This window comes from Ictalurus furcatus, chromosome 23, assembly GCF_023375685.1.
Source record: "Ictalurus furcatus strain D&B chromosome 23, Billie_1.0, whole genome shotgun sequence".
Lineage (NCBI taxonomy): Eukaryota > Metazoa > Chordata > Actinopteri > Siluriformes > Ictaluridae > Ictalurus > Ictalurus furcatus.
The window spans coordinates 20,121,102-20,144,322 of NC_071277.1; the positions used below are offsets into that span (position 1 = coordinate 20,121,102).

At 37.5% G+C, this 23,221-nt stretch overlaps 3 protein-coding genes across 5 annotated transcripts in view; 2 read left to right on the top strand and 1 right to left on the bottom strand.

Moving 5' to 3' along the window:
• The window catches only part of LOC128599535 (sialoadhesin-like), a 26,693-nt gene extending 16,728 nt beyond the window's left edge, over positions 1 to 9,965 (top strand). Inside the window, exons 3-13 of one of the 2 annotated variants that reach the window (XM_053611229.1) lie at positions 1,033 to 1,142; positions 4,172 to 4,543; positions 4,800 to 5,054; positions 5,233 to 5,577; positions 6,099 to 6,353; positions 6,532 to 6,876; positions 7,407 to 7,661; positions 7,796 to 7,898; positions 8,040 to 8,094; positions 8,752 to 8,846; positions 9,442 to 9,965. In XM_053611229.1, the coding sequence (XP_053467204.1) occupies positions 1,100 to 1,142; positions 4,172 to 4,543; positions 4,800 to 5,054; positions 5,233 to 5,577; positions 6,099 to 6,353; positions 6,532 to 6,876; positions 7,407 to 7,661; positions 7,796 to 7,898; positions 8,040 to 8,094; positions 8,752 to 8,846; positions 9,442 to 9,508 (2,190 nt within the window). In that variant the 5' untranslated portion in view covers positions 1,033 to 1,099 and the 3' untranslated portion in view covers positions 9,509 to 9,965. Of the gene's footprint in view, positions 1 to 1,032; positions 1,143 to 4,171; positions 4,544 to 4,779; positions 5,055 to 5,232; positions 5,578 to 6,098; positions 6,354 to 6,531; positions 6,877 to 7,406; positions 7,662 to 7,795; positions 7,899 to 8,039; positions 8,095 to 8,742; positions 8,847 to 9,441 lie in introns of those variants that run through there. The other variant, XM_053611230.1, reaches the window with a different exon arrangement.
• An 832-nt stretch (positions 9,966 to 10,797) lies between these two features.
• On the top strand, positions 10,798 to 16,520 carry LOC128599548 (uncharacterized). Of its 2 annotated transcripts, XM_053611254.1 has the most exons (9): positions 10,798 to 11,169; positions 12,032 to 12,406; positions 12,661 to 12,915; positions 13,022 to 13,039; positions 13,191 to 13,278; positions 13,486 to 13,540; positions 13,677 to 13,813; positions 14,006 to 14,104; positions 14,305 to 16,520. In XM_053611254.1, exons 1-8 carry the CDS (start codon positions 11,133 to 11,135, stop codon positions 14,070 to 14,072), a joined length of 1,032 nt encoding a protein of 343 aa, XP_053467229.1. In that variant the 5' UTR covers positions 10,798 to 11,132; the 3' UTR covers positions 14,073 to 14,104; positions 14,305 to 16,520. The 2 variants fall into 2 exon arrangements, with proteins under 2 accessions (XP_053467229.1, XP_053467228.1); XM_053611253.1 differs by having other exon boundaries at positions 14,006 to 16,520.
• Positions 16,521 to 16,531: 11 nt separating this feature from the next.
• On the bottom strand, positions 16,532 to 20,512 carry LOC128599550 (uncharacterized). Its single transcript, XM_053611259.1, has 5 exons — positions 20,284 to 20,512; positions 18,205 to 18,576; positions 17,706 to 17,960; positions 17,487 to 17,571; positions 16,532 to 17,358 (listed from the first exon to the last, which is right to left on the bottom strand). Exons 1-5 carry the CDS (start codon positions 20,324 to 20,326, stop codon positions 17,277 to 17,279), a joined length of 837 nt encoding a protein of 278 aa, XP_053467234.1. The 5' UTR covers positions 20,327 to 20,512; the 3' UTR covers positions 16,532 to 17,276.
• Between the last annotated feature and the right edge of the window lie 2,709 nt (positions 20,513 to 23,221).

The window sequence follows — 23,221 nt, forward strand, 5'->3', positions numbered from 1 at the left end:
ATTAGAAGTACTGAGAATATCTGTTTTATATTTGAAAAATTGCATCATGATAATAATTTAAACTAAAAAAAAATGTAGCCTAACTCTTTATTTGTCAAGTATTAGTTAACCATTGAAACATATTTTTGAGTTCGGGGTACTTTAATGAACAGTGTCAGTTGATGTTCGTTAACTAGCTAAGATACTGTCATTAGCTGAAATTGATCTATTTAATATATATATATATATATATATATATATATATATATATATATATATATATATATATATATATATATATATATACAGTATCTCACAAAAGTGAGTACACCCCTCACATCTTTTGTAAATATTTGATTATATCTTTTCATGTGATAACACTGAAGAAATGACACTCTGCTACAATGTAAAGTAGTGAGTGTACAGCTTGTGTAACAGTGTCAATTTGCTGTCCCCTCAAAATAACTCAACACACAGCCATTAATGTCTAAACTGCTGGCAACAAAAGTGAGTACACCCCTAAGTGAAAATGTCCAATTTGGGCCGAAAGTGTCCATATTTTGTGTGGCCACCATTATTTTCCAGCGCTGCCTTAACCCTCTTGGGCATGGAGTTCACCAGAGCTTCACAGGTTGCCACTGGAGTCCTCTTCCACTCCTCCATGACGACATCACGGAGCTGGTGGATGTTAGAGACCTTGTGCTCCTCCACGTTCCGTTTGAGGATGCCCCACAGATACTCAATAGGAAAGCTGAACTGTTTAAAAATGCATTAATTTTATCATTCCCTTTTTGGTGTATGGGTAAGTAATAAAATGGATGTGTTTGTGCGTGCCCTGCTGGGGAAAAAACCCCCAGTAGAAACCATCACATAACTTCTAATGGTTTCCACTACAAATACCATTTCAAACCATCAGCTAACCTTTAAAATTGTTACCATTACTGGTATTAGTACCATTACTCAGTAGCACTAATATACCCCCCGCACCGCCCATCACCGTGTGTGAATTTATTAGTACACACAGGTAAACTTCCTCTTTGTGTATTTTCATAGGAACACATTTGACTTCCCGAACATGCAGACACAAAGCTGATCACAGCTACATTTGTTAACAGCAGGGATGAAGATGCTTCAGCTGGTTACGATTCTACTCACGCTGTCCGGTATGAAACCTCATCTCACTCTCAGTTTCTTCTACATAATTATTGCTCAGTGTTGTCAGTTTTTCACTGATTCATGTTGCAGTGTGTATTGGACTATACACAGGTACAAACATACTGACATATTAATCTGTGTCTGATCAGAGACTAATAATGATGGGTTAAACTGATGTGTAGATGTTATTTGATATTTTTACATTTAAATATATCACTAGTACATTCTTAACGTGCTAATCATGCTCGACTGCTATTGCAAGTCAAAGACACACTGATGAATAAGAAATGGAGCCAAATGTAATGAATTATCTGTCATCATCTTACATCTGTCTTTTTATGAGGAGCTTTATGCTATATTTTGTACATGCTGTGCTGTTTTCCCCAAAGATTCGGGAGACCAGGTTCCTTTTATAGGCCGTCTAAGTCATACACTGGGGTAAAAGACTATGGGGTTAGAATTGTTTCATAATTAAAAATAAATAGATTACGATCCACAAATAAATGTGGTGAGATTTACAAAAATTAAACAAATTCACAAATGCACTGAATGAGATCAACAAATATATGTCAGTAGTTTCACAAAAATAAATTAAATTGACAAATAAATAAAATGCAATCATAAACCCAACTCTGCCTTGCATTCATTTGTGAATCGTCTCCTTTGTGTTTGTGAATTTTGAAACATTTCTAGCGTCGAGTGCACTCAAATCCACAAATAGTTGGACTCCACTGACCGTCTACTCAAGCCAATCGGATAACCGCCACATTGCACTGAGCAACTGTGGCACGTTCGCGCTCCAACCAATCACGTTTTGTTTCACAATCAGGACGGGAACAGAGTCATACTGCACCGGACTCGCATATTAGGAACGTTCTCCAACATGGTCGATCAGGAGGAATGACGCACAGGAGAGTTGTTTGAAAAAATTCACAAAAATTCTCTGCAGGTGGTGCCAGCATGTATATGTGTGTGTTGGTGTGTGTGTGTGTGTGTGTGTGTGTACAACATATATTGTAAATGTTACTTCCTAAACTACTATGATGTTTATGATATCACCACATCGTTCTCCACGCCCAAACCATGCCCTGAGGATACTGTAATTAAGTTTAGATGATCAGGTTAAATTCATATGGTCTCTCTGAAACACACTCCTCATCATTTTCATTCTTAATCAAATTGCTGACACAATTTTGAAATTTACTACAAGGTTCTTTCTCTGGGAGGGAAACCCCCTTTTGTTTCCTGGTTAGTTCTCTGTAGTGAGCAGTCAGAGGTTTCTCCTTAATTTATATCTTTATTTTCTCCTTTGTTTCTGTTCTTGCTAGCTCATCTGGGTTTCTTTGTTTTGGTCTGCTGTAGGATGAGTGTCAGACCTCATACCTCTTAAACCTAGCTCCCCTTTTAATTTCAGTCCTCCTCGTGGTGCACTGGTAATGTGTTTGCTTTCTAACCCAGAGGTTGTGATTTTGAATCTGTTTCTGGGTGATTGTTTAATTTGTGTATTTTAAGAGAGTACTTTTTCAATCCGTTACTTTTCTCCATAACCAGTGCAGAGTGTCTTGGCTTGAGCTTATTATTTATTGGCTGTTTTGGAGGTTTCTGTTTATCCTCCTTATCTGCTCTGCACTTGGGGTCTGTCTCTTGAGTATTAGTTGTGGCTCACACAGTTTGTAAAAAAAACAGAAAGATGGATTCTTATTGAAGAAATATAATTTTAAAAAAGCACAGAACATTAAAAAACATGTTCTTGCTGGTGGATTCAGACTTTAGGATGTGACTGTATTATAATGATTAACACCCTCTCAGTTATCATGTCACGATCTAAAGAGTTCTGTAAGGCTTTCAGAAAAAAAAGGTTGTGGATGCCTATGAGGGAGTTAAAAAGATCTCCATATTATTTGAAATACTCATTCCACTGTAAGGAAAATCATCTACAAATGGCACAGATTTCAAACGACTGTCGATTAGACCGGGACCGGCCGTCCTGGCAAATTCAGCCCAAGAGCGACCGTCTGATGCAAAAAGAAGTCTCCAAGAACCCCAATATTTCATCACAGGATATGCTAGTAAGTCTTACAATCAGAATTAGATTGCACAGATTTGACCTGTATGGGAGGCGTGTCAGGAAAAAGCCTTTGCAAGATTACAGTTTGCCAATGAGCATACAGGCAAAGACCAGGCCTTTTGGAATAATGTGCTCTGGACAGACGAATCAAATATAGAGTTGTTTGGTCACAGTAACAGCAGACATGTTCAGCGCAGACCAAAGACAGGTTTTCAGGAGAAGCACCTCATACCAACTGTGAAGCACGGTGGAGGAAATGTTATGGTTTGGGGTTGCTTCACTGCCTCAGGGACTGGACAGCTTGCATTCATTGATTCAGCTATGAATTCTGCATCACATCAAGCAGTGCTTGAAGATAATGTGAGGCCGTCTGTCTGAAAGTTGAAGTTGAACCGAAAGTGGATCTTTCAACAGGATAATGATCCTAAGCACACGAGAAAATCCACCAAGGAACGGCTGAAAAAGAAGAAATGGAGGGTCATGGAACGGCCGAGTCAAAGCCCGGATTTGAATCCCATTGAGATGTTGTAGGTGGGATCTGAAACGGGCAGAACATGCAAGAAAACCCTCAAACATCTAGGAACTGAAAGAATATTGCATGGAAGAGCGGTCCAAAATTCCAGCAAGCCGATATCAGAGACTGGAGGACAATTACGCAAAACGCCTACAAGAAGTTATTTCAGCTACAGGGGGCAATACTAGCTTCTGAGGCCAAGAGTACTTTTTCCACAGAAGATTATCACATCTATTGATATTTCTGTTAAATAAATGATTGAAAAATCTAATGTTCTGGTTTTATTCAACTTTATTAATAGGCACCATTTCAAAGATGATCTAATGTTTGCTTGTCCAAATATGTCAAAAAAGCCAACAATTTCCATGGGGTGTACTTATTTTTTCACATGACTGTATATTTAAAAATGTATCTTTTCAAATCTTGACTGCTTTATGTACACACTTATTTTGCAGGTGTTCTCACTCAGGTCAGTAAATGGGGTGTGAAATATCCGGATAATCCGATCTGTGCTGTGAGAGGATTCAGTGTCTCCATTCCCTGTAGTTATTATTATCCAACATCAAATCCCAATATTCAGGTGATACGAATGCTTTGGTGCTCAATGAACTCAAACACAGAAAGCTGTATAAACCCCCCGTATGTTTATAACAGTGCATTAAACACCACATCAGACTTTGAGTACGCTGGAGACAACAAATCAAACTGCACTTTGTTAATCCACAATGTACAGTTCAGTTATTCTGGAGAGTACAGATTCAGATTTATAACTGATGTGCCCGGTGGAAGATGGACAGGTGTACCTGGAGCGATTCTACAAGTTGCAGGTGAATTTTAATGATTAATATAAAAATCGAAAATTATTCATAATTATTTAAATTTTTTTAATTATTTAACTTCCTCACCTAAATAAATACATTAAATAATCTTTCTCTATATGAACTGTGAAAGTAAATTCAAGTCAAGTTTTAATTTTATAATGAAATCTCATTTAGTTGATGTTTATTATTCAATAACTAGATTTTTATCTGTGTGAGAAATCCTGAGTGACTGACGTGGAGTCTTTCCTGCTCTCTGAAAAAGATTTAAAGGTGTCACTAATCAGGCTCAGTGGAAACGGAACCCTTAAACAAGGAGACTCGTTAAATCTGACGTGTGATGTGAACTGCACACAAAGTTCCTCACAGTTTGTGTGGTCTAAGAACAACGAGCGCTTACCTGAATCAGGACCCGTTCTTCACTTTCCTGCTGTAACCGTGAGGGATTCTGGGAGTTACACCTGCACTTGGAAAACCAACATGACGTCAGGATCTAAAACGATCAGCCTTCTCGTCGAGGGTGGGTCCATCTGCTCACAACATTTTTGCCCGTGTGTGTGTGTGTGTGCTGGAACATTTTAAGAAATTGTTATTGATAGGACCTGTATGTGCTTCTTCTCAAATGTAGATCTTGAAAGAAAGATATATTTTGTAACTTTTTAAATCTTAACTGCTTTATGTACACTCTTATTTTGTAGGTGGTTGGGGTGTGAATTATACCACGCCGATCTGTGCTGTGAGAGGATTCAGTGTCTCCGTTCCCTGTAGTTATTCTTATCCACAGCAAAAATATCAAGTGACACAAAAGCTGTGGTGCTCAATGAACTCAAACACAGAAAGGTGTATAGCCCCCCCGTATGTTTATAACAGCTCATCAATCACCAAGTCAGACTTTGAGTACGCTGGAGACAACAAATCAGACTGCACTTTGTTAATCCACAATGTACAGTTCAATTATTCTGGAGAGTACAAATTCAGATTTATAACTAATGTGAGCGGTGACATGTGGACAGGTGTACCTGGAGCGACTCTACAAGTTGCAGGTAAATGCTATGTTTAAAAAAAAAAAAAAAATTCTTCATGTGCATAATGAACTTTCTATAAGATTCCACTGTGAAGGCGTGTTTTTATTATTTTATTCTACCAGTTATCAAAAATATTTTCAGCTGATAATAAATTAAGGACAGAAGATGATGGGGCATGCTGTTATTGGAAAATAATCACTGACCTGGTGGTGTGATGCGGCCTGACGTGAAGTAGATTATTTTCTCATAACAGCACAAGCGCATTAATATAAACCTGTGATTTGTAGCTGCGCTACTGTCAGAGCTGCTGTTATAGAAAATTAACCACCTTCTGACCAATCACAGTCCAGAACTCAACAGCGCTGTGATAAAACACTTTATATAGAAAACATATATTAATAAAAATAGAAAAACTAACGAAACACATTATATAAGGACGTGTTGTTGATTCAGATTGTAGAACTCGACTGTATTATAATGATTAACACCCTCTCAGTCCTGAGTGACTGACGTGGAGTCTTTCCTGCTCTCTGAAAAAGATTTAAAGGTGTCACTAATCAGGCTCAGTGGAAACGGAACCCTTAAACAAGGAGACTCGTTAAATCTGACGTGTGATGTGAACTGCACACAAAGTTCCTCACAGTTTGTGTGGTCTAAGAACAACATACAGTTAAATACATCAGGACCCGTTCTTCACTTTCCTGCTGTAACCGTGAGGGATTCTGGGAATTACACCTGCACTTGGAAAACCAACATGACGTCAGGATCTGAAATGATCAGCCTTCTCGTCGAGGGTGGGTCCATCTGCTCACAACATTTTTGCCCGTGTGTGTGTGTGTGTGCTGGAACATTTTAAGAAATTGTTATTGATAGGATCTGTATGTACTTCTTCTCAAATGTAGATCTTGAAAGAAAGATATATTTTGTAACTTTTTAAATCTTAACTGCTTTATGTACACTCTTATTTTGTAGGTGGTTGGGGTGTGAATTATACCACGCCGATCTGTGCTGTGAGAGGATTCAGTGTCTCCGTTCCCTGTAGTTATTCTTATCCACAGCAAAAATATCAAGTGACACAAAAGCTGTGGTGCTCAATGAACTCAAACACAGAAAGGTGTATAGCCCCCCCGTATGTTTATAACAGCTCATCAATCACCAAGTCAGACTTTGAGTACGCTGGAGACAACAAATCAGACTGCACTTTGTTAATCCACAATGTACAGTTCAGTTATTCTGGAGAGTACAAATTCAGATTTATAACTAATGTGAGCGGTGACATGTGGACAGGTGTACCTGGACAGGTTCTACAAGTTGCAGGTAAATGCTGTGGTTTTCAAAAAAATTAAAAAATAAAATATTCTTCATGTGCATAATGAACTTTCTATAAGATTCCACTGCGAAGGCGTGTTTTTATTATTTTATTCTACCAGTTATCAAAAATACTTTCAGCTGATAATAAATTAAGGACAGAAGATGATGGGGCATGCTGTTATTGGAAAATAATCACTGACCTGGTGGTGTGATGCGGCCTGACGTGAAGTTGATTATTTTCTCATAACAGCACAAGCGCATTAATATAAACCTGTGATTTGTAGCTGCGCTACTGTCAGAGCTGCTGTTATAGAAAATTAATCACCTTCTGACCAATCACAGTCCAGAACTCAACAGCGCTGTGATAAAACACTTTATATAGAAAACATATATTAATAAAAATAGAAAAACTAACGAAACACATTATATAAGGACGTGTTGTTGATTCAGATTGTAGAACTCGACTGTATTATAATGATTAACACCCTCTCAGTCCTGAGTGACTGACGTGGAGTCTTTCCTGCTCTCTGAAAAAGATTTAAAGGTGTCACTAATCAGGCTCAGTGGAAACGGAACCCTTAAACAAGGAGACTCGTTAAATCTGACGTGTGATGTGAACTGCACACAAAGTTCCTCACAGTTTGTGTGGTCTAAGAACAACGAGCGCTTAAATACATCAGGACCCGTTCTTCACTTTCCTGCTGTAACCGTGAGGGATTCTGGGAATTACACCTGCACTTGGAAAACCAGCATGACGTCAGGATCTGAAACGATCAGCCTTCTCGTCGAGGGTGGGTCCATCTGCTCACAACACTCCTGAATGTCTCGAATGATTACTGAAGGAAAGGAAGAAGTCGATCATGTGCCCCTACACTCCTGTAGCAAGTGACTTGTGTTCAGTTTTTTCTTGTTTTCTTCTCAACAGGTGAAAATCCTGATCATCTGCCAAACTGGATCATTGCTGTGGTGACATCTGGAGTGATTTTCATCATCTTAGTCCTCTTAGGAGCTGCGATTTGGAACAGAAGGTAAAATTCTGCCCTAGATATTTTAGTGTTTTAACTAGGCTGGTGGTTTCTGTTCCTCCCCTCTGAAGTTTACCTCGTGCACTGGTTTCACCGTCCACTGGCTGGTCTGATATCTAAATTAAGGTGTCGTCTTTCTGCTAGGAGGAAACCCGACGCTCCGGAAGACAACAGCAGAAACGCTGGAGAGCAAGCACAGGTATGACATAGTTAATAGTCGACACTTAGTTCTGCACAGTAGAGACTGCATTCTTAAATAATCATAACCAAACCCCGTCATACTAATAACTCTGAAAGAACCTCCAATGTAAGAGGGGTTCAAAATAACCGTTAGCCATTTTTTCTAAAGCCGATGTTCTTCAGATATATAATCTCTCACAGTTAGAACCTCAGGAGAAAAAAAACGACCATCAGTTGGTCAGTTAATACATTAAAAAAAGCACCTTAACATTACCATTTTTGAAGCCAACCAAATCAGCTGCCGTGAGTGTTCCTACTTCAAAGTTCTCTGTGTAGGCTTCATTACTTCAGAATGGACCGCCCCATTAGCATTCCAGCTTCAATGTGAACATTAAATAATGATTGAATGAGGTGGATGTGAGCACAGGAACGCTAACTTAAATACATTTTATGAATTTTATCTGTGTTTATCTTTTCAAGACTAAAAGTCTGAGGTCACTCCCAAGAACCAACTTTATAATTCAAATCAAATGTAAAACAATATTATTATTAATATTATTCAATAATCAATTATTTAAAACCGAGAGAAATGTAGCTGTGTCAGAAATACTTCTTTGAATCGTGTTCACACACTTTATCATTTATTTTATTGTAATGGTAATTTGAGTCCCCGCAGGTAAAGCAGCTTCCTCTGCCCAATGAAGAAGTGCCACAGCAGGGGGAAGTGATTTATGCATCTGTGTGTATCAAAGTCAACAATCTGACCAATGGGTAAGAACTAATTCTGTGTATACAGAGGCAGGTTCAGGTTAACTGTTTGCTAGCTCCTTTATCCAAAAAACAGGGAGAGTTTATTCAAATAAACATAAAATACACTGATGATTTAGGATTGGGATTTAGCAGACCCTGTTAATTTAACCTATAGGCTTAGTCCTCTGTCAGTTTGTAATAATTATAATAATATTAGATGCAGTTATGGTTTAATAAATAGAGTGTTTTGAGTAAACTCGAATCATACTAGCTAAATACAACTTAGCTAACAGCTAGAGAACCCAGTCTTGCCGTTCTCTGTGCCCTCAAACGTTCAATGAATTTCGAGGTTATTGCATCTCTGAGTTCTGTCTCATCTCCATCACTGAGATTTCCTGCAGCTTTTTTCCATATTAAATTTGTCTTTTTTCATTTGTAGATGTTAGTCATTAGGAGCATGTTTTCAGCCCTGCTTTGTTTATCTTTATTTAAGCACTTCACACGTGTTCATATTCACAAATCAAAGTGCTGTTCAATGTGATCTACAACAGTTGTAAGCGGATTCCATGTGTGTATGCTATACACGGTTCATAAATGGGTTTGTGTGTGATTGCAGGCGTGTCCACACTGAGCAGAAGAACGAGGACATATCTGTTATCTACAGTACTGTGACAATAAAATGATCACGTCTTTGACATCATATCTTGAGGCGCTTATTTTACTCAGGCAGCTTAAAAGGAAAAAAAAAAGCGTGTGACTATGCAACCTGGCGCGCTACTAGAAGCTGGATTCAGAGTGCACAGTGGTGACACCTGCTGGTAAAGAGGATGTTTTACACACACTCCTGCTGCCCAATGTGATGTGATCCTGACACAGTCCTTCTTCTGGAGCAATCCTAAATGCTCTACTCCTGCTTCTTCATCTTAGAGCTTTCTACACGTCCACCTCACCTTCCTGCTGCAGTAGATAATCTCATCTGGACACTACAGATTTGAACTTCCTATGACCTGCAGCTGTAATTATAAAGACTGTTTGTAATGTTGGAGATGACATTAGTCAAGAGCTTTGATAATATATTACATTTGCATTTTCTTCTTTGTTTGTCTTAAACTGTAGTAATAAACATATCAAAAATCTACAGAAAAAAGGTTAGTGCACTTTTTCTCCACTCAGGACCGCCACATTATCATAAACTTAGCAGCTGTAAAGAAGTCTTTATGCCCTGCCCACTTCACAATCACGTCACGTCACGTATCCCTGAGCTTGTTTCCTGATATATACATGTATGTGTCATTATAATACACATTTCAATTTCCTTTATAAATCTTATTTATAAAAAAATCCAAAATAAAACAAAATAATTTGATATTTTAACATCTTCAAAGTAGATGTGCTTTTTGCCTAGAATTTGCAGAAATGTATTCTTGGCATTTTCTCACCCAATTTCTTGAAGAATTTCCCTGAGATGGTTTTTAAACAGTAGTAAAGGAGTTCCCACCTATGCTGGACACTTATCGTCTGCTTTTCGGAATATTTCGCTCCAAGTCATCAGTTTAAAATTTTTTTGTTAGTTTTCTAATGAAAGAATTAACACGTCAGCATGATTATATTTTTGTCTTCAACACCGATTTCACAAATTAATCACACACCTTCAGATCAAAAGGTTTTTAACATCATGAGAAACAATTCAGTTGAGTGTCCACAAACTTTTGACCAGTCATGTATGAAGAACATGGTTTTATTAAATATGTACATATATGCATATTTAATCAGATGTCTTATTTGCTGAAAGGAATATATATATATATATAAATCCAAACACAGAAATGAAGTGATTCATTTGCGAAATCGGCCGTTCCGTGTCGCCACTTCCGCTAATGCACTCCATTCAGTAATGAATAGCTCCATCTTGGAACAATCTACAAACCTACTGTAGCTCTTTTAACCTTACAGTGGTTTAAAACAACAAAACTAAATATTGTTGTAAAAATGAGCATGACGGTCTCAGATACCAAGTACTAGCAGAAAGATTTAGCCCAATGTTAGCAAACAGAGCACTGAGGGACCAGAGTAGATTCTCCACTGGCTTTATAATGATACTTATATTAAATTAAATAGTTGTAATGGAGTCCATGTGCCACTTAAAAATTGTGCATGATGCCTCCAGCTACATCCCCAAAAGTGTTGTAATCACTTTTTTTTTTTTTTGAGGAACTTCTTTCAGTTCTCACTTGTAGTTACCAAATCAATGAGCTAAGTCTGTACACAGAAACAAAGCTGCTGTGCGCAGTTCTTGGTGAAGAAACGATGAAGACGCTGTACTTGTTCACGCTCACGCTGACTGGTATGAACAATATTTCACTCTTGGGTTTTAACTTTTTGCTGATTAATGTTGCAGTGTGTACGTTCAGTTATTTAATACTTTATTAAGTACTTTAAAATAATAATTAACTCTTCATTCGTTTCTGATCAAGAACTTGACTTAAGCTTCGTTAATGAAGATGCGATAAGAATTATTGTGGTGTTGTGACATTTCAAAACTTTAAATATCATCAGTGTACCTGTGTGGTGTATGAATAAGCACTTGGAACTGATATAAAATATTTTAGTGGGGTTCAAACCTGAAATCCACCACCTCTCAGATACTTCTGAATTTTCCACTGAGTGCAGAATCATGCATTATGTTACACAAATAATGTAAAAAATAACTGTACATTGTGTACTGTATAATTATATAACATAGCAGATATGATTTATCGGGTGATAGGGGACGACAGACCGGAAGTGTGTACACGTCACACTCACTATATTACGTACATGATGACAGGCTGTAATGAGAGGTTTATATTAATGCACATGTTCTAACACTCATTCACAGGGATTTGAACTCTAAGCCTAATAATAAACAGCTAATTGATTTTACTGTACCATGACAGGCTAAAGAGACCTTTTTTAGTTCCCTGACTCTTGAATTAAAATCTTAAAAGCCTGTTGTCCAATGAGCGTTAATCTTCTGCCTCATTAAAACAGCGACTACATGAACACCTAACACACACTAACTGATGCACAATGTCAAAGACCCTTAGTTTTGTGTTGGAGGATTAAAAGGAGATTTTCACTGACAAGAGATTGAGTTTAAAGAGATATTTGATTAAAATAAATAAATAAATAAAACTTCAGTTGATTTTTCATCACATGTTTTGCAGGTGTTCTCACTCAGGTCAGTAAATATGGTGTGAACTATCCGGATAATCAGATCTGTGCTGTGAGAGGATTCAGTGTCTCCATTCCCTGTAGTTATTTTTATTATCCAACATCAAATCCCAATATTCAGGTGACACAAATGCTTTGGTGCTCAATGAACTCAAACAGAGACGTGTGTATAAACCCCCCGTATGTTTATAACAGCACATTAAACACCACATCAGACTTTGAGTACGCTGGAGACGACAAATCAAACTGCACTTTGTTAATCCACAATGTACAGTTCAGTTATTCTGGAGAGTACAGATTCAGATTTATAACTGATGTGCCCAGTGGAAGATGGACAGGTGTACCTGGAGCGATTCTACAAGTTGCAGGTAAATTTTAATGATTAAAATAAAGATACAAATAAGTCATTATCTGCATAATTTACTTTCTTCACTTATAGAAATAAATGTAATAATTTTGTGCACATCTTTCTCTTCATGAACCGTGACAGTAAATTCAAGTCCAGCTTTAATTTTATAATGAAATCTCATTTAGTTGATGTTTATTATTCAATAACTAGATTTCTATCTGTGTGAGAAATCCTGATCGACTGACGTGGAGTCTTTCCTGCTCTCTGAAAAAGATTTAAAGGTGTCACTAATCAGGCTCAGTGGAAACGGAACCCTTAAACAAGGAGACTCGTTAAATCTGACGTGTGATGTGAACTGCACACAAAGTTCCTCACAGTTTGTGTGGTCTAAGAACAACGAGCGCTTAAATACATCAGGACCCGTTCTTCACTTTCCTGCTGTAACCATGAGGGATTCTGGGAATTACACCTGCACTTGGAAAACCAACAGGACGTCAGGATCTGAAACGATCAGCCTTCTCGTCGAGGGTGGGTCCATCTGCTCACGACACTCCTGAATGTCTCGAATGATTACTGAAGGAAATAAAGTTAAATATTCACATGTAAATTCAATATTGTTCTTTTCTTTTAACAGGTGAAAACCCTGAAAGAGGTGGGTCCATCTGCTCACAACACTCCTGAAGTTTAAATATCAGACTGTCTCGAATGATTTCTAAAGAAAAATGTATCATGACGAGCTCTTACACTCCTGTAGAAAGTGACGTGTTTAGTTACATACTGTTGACTTCTTTTCTTTTTTGAAGATTTTGCTCAGTGGCACATCTGGATCATTGTTCTGGTGATTGTTGTTGTGATTTTGGTGATTGTGGCAGCTGTAATTAACCACAGGAGGTGAGACTTAACATACGTGACTAAACTGAGATAAAATTATTGGTGATTTGATGTACTTCGATATTTAATAGAATTGCTATGATGGAAAAATCAAAATATTTTTAACCCCAACTCTACATTCCATTTGGGAAAAAGCTGCCACGGTGGACAGGACACTGTATATTCTAAAAGCCGTACCTGTAAACTGTGTGTTTCGGCTTCCGTTAGGAAGAGAGTAGAAGCTCAAGAAGAAAACAGTGGGAAAGGTGCAGAGAAAGCACAGGTATGACCTTTAAAAAGAAATCACAAACCCAGCACTGGACAGTTTAGGGTTTTCCGAGTCCTAGCACAGCGATAACGTGAGCGTGAACACAGGAACACTTTAGAAGCGGTGGTGATAATTGTACTTCTTATTTTAGCAGGTTGGAGAAAACACACATGATAAACCGACAAAGCCACAGCTAAACATCGTTCCTCAACTGGATGATGAAACGTTGCACACGGAGGAAGTGACTTATGCGACTGTGTTTGTCAAAGACAAGAAACTTGAGCAAGGGTACGAGCTAGTGCAGTCACATACTAATCACCTAACACATATGATTCAGCATAAGATGTTACGGAAAACTGTGATAGATTGGATTCAGATGAATGGAGAATTGTAAAAGTTCACAAGTCACAATGCTGTTAAATATGATATTTAACACTTCATAACAATTAACACGTGTGTGTCCTGTGGCTTGGGTTTCAGACGTGTCCACACTGAACGACAGGAGGAGGACGACAGTGTTATCTACAGCACTGTCAAAAACACCTGATCACATTTGTACATCTCATTCAACTAGACACCGTGAGGCCTGTAAATATTCCCCCTGTGGGACGTTAAAATAAAATGTGTGTCATTTTAGGGCTTATTAATGTCATATAAAGTGTCCAGCTGTTTGCTTTAAACGTACACTTGGATAGGAGATTGCCTTTACAACTGAATCTGTTTTAATAATCACTCAAGCTAATTTTTTCCTTTAATAATTGTGTTGTTTTGGGAAACAGACTTTCAGTAAGTGCTTTATCCTGGTCAGGCTCCTGGTGGATCCAGAGTCTATCCTGGGAATACTGGGAGCAAAGCTGGAATAAATTCACCCTGGATCTGACGGCAGTCCATTGCAGGGCACCGTGTACACACTCATTCACACACTCTTTCACACACTCTTTCACACACTCATTCACACCTAGGAGCAATTTAACATAGCCAGTCTACCTACTGGCATGCTTTTCAGAAGGTGGGAGGAAACTGGAGAACCTTGAAGAAACCCACACTAACACAGTGAAGATTATGCCGCCTTTTCTCCCTAAAGAATGATACCGTTTGATGCTCTGTAACCATTAATGTAAATGCTTTCCTAAAACACAAAAATCCACTGTATCTTTAAGTTAAAATGTTTATTTTTTTAGGTACGAGCTTTTGTTTTGTTTATTGTATATAGAAAATAGTAAATATTAGTAGTTCTGCTTTTTTTAAAAAATGGATTGTGGGATTCTGCATGAAAACCTTAAAAGGAACCCCGACTCTGAAGACATGTATGCCTTAACACGCAATAATTGCCCTCTCCTATTAAAATACGTTGTTAGAAACATATGAAATATGTTCATTACTTTAAAAAGACTTAATATTGAATACATAGTTTAACATACAGAGGGCGCCATTACGTGACATGCGCAGTGCACCCTGAGTCGATGATGTAAAAATAACATAAATAAAAATATATTTAAAAAACCCCCTGATATCTAACGTGTTTTTGTATAGCAGATTTATATAGCGGATGTCAGCGTTAATCTAATAAACCATACAAGTCTTCATAGTCAGGGTTCCCTTTAAACATTTGTTTCTTAAACAATGGCTGTATCATGGGACATATCACTTTATCAACAATAAATCAGTAGAAGCTAATCTGTATGCTAGAAATCTAGGGTCTTGTGTGATCATGTATGTAAAGCTGATAACGTGTCACGTGAGTGTTACATGTGGCTCACACATTTTGCCCAGGTTTCCTGTATACTGAGGTCGGGGGATTGAGTTCACTGCATGGTTATGAACTCGCACATGGACAAGTGTAAATGCCTTCGTATGACCAGTTTATAACAAGTCATCAAACACCAACGCCAGTGCACAGTTCCTCAAACCTAGAAGAATAAATGTATAGTTTTGCAAAGGCAAGATTCTCTTCTTGAACCTACAGTTGCATCAAAAATTCTGAGGTAAATGTAGTTAAATCATTTCATCATTAAAGGTGCAGTAAGTGTAACAGTTGGGTGGGTTTGACATTTGAATGATTCCCACCAATGTTTGTGACACTCCACCTCAGGATCTCCAGTGGTCTGTGGAGTGTGTATAAAATGACTGACAGGAAGTATTCCAGCCTGGAAATCAGTTTTCCAAACAGGTTTTCTCAGCCTCTTAATGTACTGGTCCTGAGGCCATGCCTTAAACCCTTATATTTTACCATGTTTTACAGATCTTCCAGGTTATTTGTAAAAGTAACAAACATCTACTATAACACCTTTTAATCGAAAGCTAATATAGGAATCAAAAATGCATTATTTAAAGCTGATAATAAAATATAAATATAAATAAATACAGCTGTTTGAAGGGGGAAAAACAACAGGAAATAAATCTATATATTCTGTTCCCACAATATTGTGTACTGTACGGAGCTTCAGGTTTCCACCACTAGATGGCGACATTGTTCTTTTTTTATTGAACACTTAAGAGAACAGGGTAAAAAAACTCTAGGTACTTGTGCGTGTGTATATATACACGTTGTATAGTCACAGTTTGCACTGCACTCCTTGACTTGATTTGATTGTCTTATGTGGTCACGTTATGCTCTCCTGTCGTTTATGTATTGTTTCATGTTTTGTTTTCTAGTTCAGGTACATTACCACGTGTTCATAGTGGCTTTTTGTGTTTTGATCTTTTTTTTTTCTGTCTCTCCTATGGCGGATCATGAAGAGGAGAATCAGACAACGGCGTCCATAGACTGTTAAGTAGCTAAAGTCTTGTGTCAAGCAAGAATGGGCAAAAATCCCACTTGCGAAGTTACAACCATTATTATCCTCAGTTCCCAAACGATTAAAACGTGTAATTAAAAGGAAGGCTGATGTAACACAGTGCTAAACATGCCTCTGTCCCAACTTTCTTTGAGTGTGTTGAAGGCATCAAATTCTAAATATGTTTATATTGACAAAATACAATTAAGTTGGTCAGTGAAAACACTGGTTAGTAACAATAAAAACTTTATTCACGTGAAAGTCAAGCCGTAGCAGGCAAACATTCATTTAACAATGAGCATAATGACTACAGCAAGTTCGCATTAATATTGCAGATATACAATACGTTAAGTTGCACAACACCTCATGTAAATCTGAAAAATGAGAATACATTTACTGTATAGATTTTTATTTACCACCACGGATATTTTAATAATTAACATAGTTTTAACAATTCCTACTTGTACCTTTCACAATTCTTTAAACACTATTCTTATTTTAATTAATATTTTTTTCTACTGCAGCATGCATAAAAAAACATGCAAACTAAGGATTTCATTGTACAAGGAACACCTGTGTTCTTCACGGAAAGTTCCTGAGTCTGTAAAAATCAGTAACATTACTGCTGCTAGTAATCATTAAAGTGAGGACATTTAATGTGTCAGAAACATGCGCTTGAGGTTATTTTTTAACATCTTTGCATCAATTGCATATCCTGCTGCTTGAGAAGAGCTTTCCTTATCTGATGAATGAGTTCCGTCTGATAAAAGATCTCTGTCTTATTAGCGGGGGGGGGGGGGGGGGTTTGGGAGAGAAAAAGAGAACAAGAAAAAGAGAAACGGGTGAGGAAATGACTAGCAACACACATTATTTTTGAGATTGCTATAGAGAAATAACAAGCTCATGTCTTTTTGCTTTCTGTTCTCAGGGGAAATTCACATGCAGAAATCTGGAACTGAGGTGTGAAAGTGTGATCAGTTCATGGTGAATGTATTGTACTGTACTGTGGTGTAGATGTCTGGATCTTCGTTCTTCAGCTGCTCAGTGTGGACGCACCTGCAATCACACACAAACTCATTTAAGAGACACAAAATACCCATTGATAACAATGTTATTTAAAAAAAAAAAAAAAAAAAAAAAGACTTTTAATGAATTGTAATGTATGAAAATATTCTGAGTTATACCTCCTGATGTAAATCACAACCAACAGAATGAGTCCAGCTGTCACCAAAGGAGTGATCCATAACAGCCATGAATTAAAAATTTCACCTGCAAAAAAAAAGAAACGAGAATTTAACGTGAATATTTAACTGAACACAAACCAGTCTCTGTAGGAGTGTACTGTACATGCACATCGTGATCTATTTCTCCTTGAGCAGTGTGACGTGAGCAGATGGACCCACCCTCGACGTGAAGGCTGATCATTTCAGATCCTGACGTCATGCTGGTTTTCCAAGTGCAGGTGTAACTCCCAGAATCCCTCACGGTTACAGCAGGAAAGTGAAGAACGGGTCCTGATTCAGGTAAGCGCTCGTTGTTCTTAGACCACACAAACTGTGAGGAACTTTGTGTGCAGTCCACATCACACGTCAGATTTAACGAGTCTCCTTGTTTAAGGGTTCCGATTCCACTGAGCCTGATTAGTGACACCTTTAAATCTTTTTCAGAGAGCAGGAAAGACTCCACGTCAGTCAATCAGGATTTCTCACACAGATAGAAATCTAGTTATTGAATAATAAACATCAACTAAATGACATTTTTAAAAATTAAATTAAATTTACTTTCATGGTTCACAAAGAGAAAGATGTCCACAAAATTATTTAATGTATTTCTATAAGGGAGGAAAGTAAATTATGAAGATAAGGAATAATTTGGATTATTATTTTAATCATTAATATTTACCTGCAACTTGTAGAAGCACTCCAGGACCACCTGTGTATCTTTCACTGGGATTATCAGTTATAAATCTGAATCTGTATGTTCCAGAATAGCTGATCTTTACATTGTGGATTAACAAAGTGCAGTTTGATTTGTCGTCTCCAGCGTACTCAAAGTCTGATGTGGTGATTAATGCGCTGTTATAAACATACGGGGGGTCATGACACCATTCTGTGTTTGAGTTCAATGAGCACCAAAGCATTTGTGTCACCTGAATATTGGGATTTGATGTTGGATAATAATAACTACAGGGAATGGAGACACTGAATCCTCTCACAGCACAGATCGGATTATCCGGATATTTCACACCCCATTTACTGACCTGTGTGAGAACACCTGTGTAGAGAAATAAATGGAGATTAACAGAGATTGATTATATTGTTCTCTCTCTCTCTCTCTCTCTCTCTCTCTCTCTCTCTTTCTACACACACACACACACACACACACACACACACACACAAACACACACACACACACACATATATATATATATATATATATATATATATATATATATATATATAGAGGTGCATCTTAAAATCAATCAAGGTATATCATGGAAAAGTGTTTCCCCCCATAATTTAATTCAAAAAGTGGAACTTTCATATATATTCTAGATTCACTACACAGGAAATGAAATATTTCGAGCGTTTTTTTGTTTTAATCTCGATGATTACGGCTTAGAGCTCATGGAAATTATAAAATCCCGTATCTCAAAATATTTTAATAAAGAATTCATGATACAGAAATGTTGACCTGAGAAGAGCTCTAATCAGCTCATTAACTCAAAACACCTGCAAAGGTTTCCTGAGGCTTTAATCTCTCAGTCTGGTTCAGTACACACAACCACAATCACGGGGAAGATGAAAGTAAATTTTGCATTTTATTTGGAAATCAAGGTCCCAGAGTCTGGAACAAGAGTGGACAGGCACAAAATCAAAATTTCAAGTTCGTATCTGGTCCCCCACCAGAAATATTCAACCAAAAAATGAGGGGATTCTTTTTTAAAAATGCACTTTCTTGCCCAGTATTAAAAATAAGAGAACTCTCAAACCTGAGATGTTCTGCGTGCACACTATACTTATCTATGTACCCCCTAAAAAATAAGACTTGAACCCTTCCCGTTATAAATTGACCCTAAAAGTGGAACTGTGAGCAATATTGAGCATTACTATTCAGTTCTTAGGACTTAAGTTCTAATTCTATTGAACAACAAGAATGTGTAAAATGTATATATATATATATATATATATACACATACACACCTTGTAGTCAGAGGTGGGTAGATTATCCAAAAATTAAGTAAAACTACTTATAAAAATAATAAATCAAATAACAGTAAAACTAATGATGTTAATAATGTCTTGAGTAAGAGTAATGGAGTATCCAATGAGAATACTCAAGTAGCACGTTACTAGTTCCTCTGATTAAAATGAATTGAAAATCCTGAATCTCGGACTATATGGAGAACTGTAAGTCACACCTCTCCTTGAAAGTCTGTCTGTTCTATTTATATGATATACAACCTGGGTTCAAGATGAAGCAGCGTATCCCAGTCCTGTGATGGGTCAAAGTCATATTTGTCATCTTTTGCTTCTTTTGGAAGGTCTTTTTGATGACAGTAAAATCTTGCACTAAACTAAAAGAATCATTTAAAATAGAATTGTGTGTGTGTGTTGAAGAAAAAGAGCGTTGGAAGAACATAAACAAACATATATAGATATACCTTCATTTATTTATATGCTGTATACCGGATGAATGGAAATTCTTGGTTCTATATGTGCAAAGGACGGACCAAAAACCAGATGTAACCTGAGCAAGTTAATTACTAATGCTGTGTTCTGTTTCTTACTTAAAATTTTAGAAATTATTATTAGTAATGTTTTCTCAGACTGTAATTAATAGTTCACTGACTTTAGACAGTATGATGTGTTTGTGTAAGTGTATAATCCAGTAACTGAGCGTACACACGGCTACATCAATCAGAAAACAGTTAAAACTCTGAACAATAATAGTGTGTAAGAGTGAGAGGATGTTTCATACCGGACAGCGTGAGCAGAATCACAGACAAGTGCAGAATCTTCATCTCTTCTTCAGGAAGAACCTCACTCTCAGTGTTGGGTGTGTTTATATACTGAGTTTACTGACTTGGTCATGATATGGAAGAACCAAAAGCTGTTCATAGAAAAAAAAAAAAGTACCCATCATTGGTACAAACAGAAACACCACAAAAGTGCCAAACCACGATGACAGGAAGCTGGAGAGAGACCACACACACACACACACACACACACACACACACACACACACACACACACTTGAGTGACAAGTAAAGTTTTTTTTTTATAAATTTCAGAATTTCTTAGTATTCATTGTGTCCTTCTTGTGCTTTAATGACAGTGCGCACTCGAGCTGGCATGGACTCCACAGATTTGTGTAAAACCTGATGATCTACTTTAGATCAAATCCATCAGACTGTCATCTGAACACACGCTTTAATGGAAAAGATGACACAAGTAAAATCTGTCCGTTCGTACAAAGGCGTTAAACATGATTCATATCATAGTTTTGCTTCGATTTCAACAGTGACCTAGACGTTGTGCAGAATCTTAAAGATTGTCTACTGAAGATATTATTAAAGTGATCGGTATATATCCGATATGATCATAAATATCACAGTTTAACCAGGTGCTGTGGTACATTCACACAGCACAGAGAAAAGATAGAAAACCTGCAGACTTGACTTGTTCCTGCGCAACTACTACTGTAGTTTAATAAGAGCAGAAACATTTTTATCTTTATTTTGCTTCATCAAGAGACATGTAGAACAGACTACACGTCATAAAATAATTCATATCTATCAGTAAAAGTGCAGAATTCCGATATTTAGTAGTCCTTTAATGTTTGCAGGAAGATGGTGGAGACCTGCTGCTAGTCTGTTATTGCGAGTGCTGTCCTCTTCATGCCAGGATGCTGGGGAGGCAGCATTAGAGACGGAGAAGCAAGGACGCTCAACAAACTGATAAAGAAGGCTGGCTCTGTCCTGGGATGCTCCCTGGACGGTAGTGATGTGTTCATGAACGATTCGTTCATTTTGAACAAATCTTTAATGAGACTCGGGAACAACGAGTTGTCTCAGAGAGTGATTCGTTCATTTTGTGGTGGCCGCGCATGCGCTGAATCATCCCTATGGGTTCTGTACCGGAAACAGAAATGATTCGTTCACCTCTCGAGTCTTGGGGTTCGAGTCGTTTGTTCATCACGTCACAGCCCCACTGATGAACGAACGACTCGAACCCGAAGACTGGATAGGTGAACTAATCATTTCTGTTTCCGGTGAACAGACGTGACACATGTGACGTGACAAAAGAACAAACTTGGATCAGGAGGTGAGGTGAACTAACAGACTGCATAGCCTGAAGACTAGCTAAGCTATTAATGAATCATTTCTGTTGCTCATAATTTGGCCTTGGCTGCATTCGCCTATAGTTTATTTTTTATTCCAAATGTGATCAACGTTTGCTTAAGTACTAGATGTGTTGGGGGAATTTAACATGTAACATTTTAATTATATTCTGCTGAAATGAATGAAATGACTCGAAAAAAGATTCGTTCATTTTGCTGAACGAGGTTCAAGGATTCGAGTCAGTAAAATGATCCGAACTTCCCATCACTATTCGATCGCCCCCAGGTGGCTGGATGCAGTATAGGTAATAAACCCCGCCCTCTCAATGTAATGTAATGGGACTTGAGACAAACTAAACAATCAAATTACACTTAAATTAAAAAAAAAAGTTTTTATCACGCTGATGTAAGTTCAAATGTTTGTTTTTTTAAATAAGTTTGATTTTAGTTAGTTATTTGATGCTATAAAAACGAGGGGGTGACGTCATGATTGACAGCTGTGATTGACAGCTTCTCTGAGCGAAGTCGTCACTGAGGCACCGACAGATTTTTTTTTTTCAGGATCTTCGGGAGGGGACTGGAGCTTTAACTTTAATTTCTACATTTCTACATTTTCATAACTGTTTATTTCACACTGACATGATGAGTTGAAAAAGTTCAGGGGCGTGTACTTCCGATCGATTCTGCAGGGGTTTGTGGGCGGGGCTTTAATACCGCGGCTCCACTTCACGCTCACTACTGCGCAGACTCGGGCTCCGGGATTTCTCGTGATCTCGAATGGGATTTTTGGTTAAATGCCTGAAATTAGGGCTGTGGTTAACACAAGCTCATGATATGTTCATGTTTTATACTACGACATAAAATACATCAGTAATACCAAACTCAAGATTTTTGTAAAAGCTTTTACGTGTCTTGAAAAAGACGGTTGCTAACACGTTGCTAAATGGGACTACGGAGGATGTCGGGGACATTAAACGTCATGACGCCGAACAGGAAATCTCTTCTACTACAGCCTCGATCCGTTTATACTCACGCTTTTGAAAACTATTCCAGCTCAAACTTTCCAACTTGTATATTTAGCAATTTATAGTATTTTCCAATTGTATTGTTTTTTTTTTTTTTTTTTTTTTTAAAAATAAAGATTGAAAGAGTTGTCGGAAGCGTCGCGGTGGTGACGTTGAAATCATGCGACCGTGGTGTAGTTCGTTTGTAGCCTAATTTTAGCTTTTTACTTCTGACGATTGTATTTAGGCTTCAGAATTCATAAAAGTTGTGTTCATTTATGAAGATTAAGCTGTCTTAATGAACAAAACATGTACGAATCATAAACTTTTGTTGGTCACAGAGCTTATTTTCTTCAATCGTCCAAAAGCCAATGGAAAAATCACAATTTTTTGTGAGGGAACCAGGGTGATGCTAACTTCCGGGGTTTCATTAAATTATTTTTTTTTTTGTGAAACTACTAATAAATCTGTGGATATCATTCAATTCATTTGTGAATTTATTTTTTATTTTTTGCAAATCTCACTACATTTATTTGTGGATCGTAATCTATTTATTTGGAATGAAGAAACAG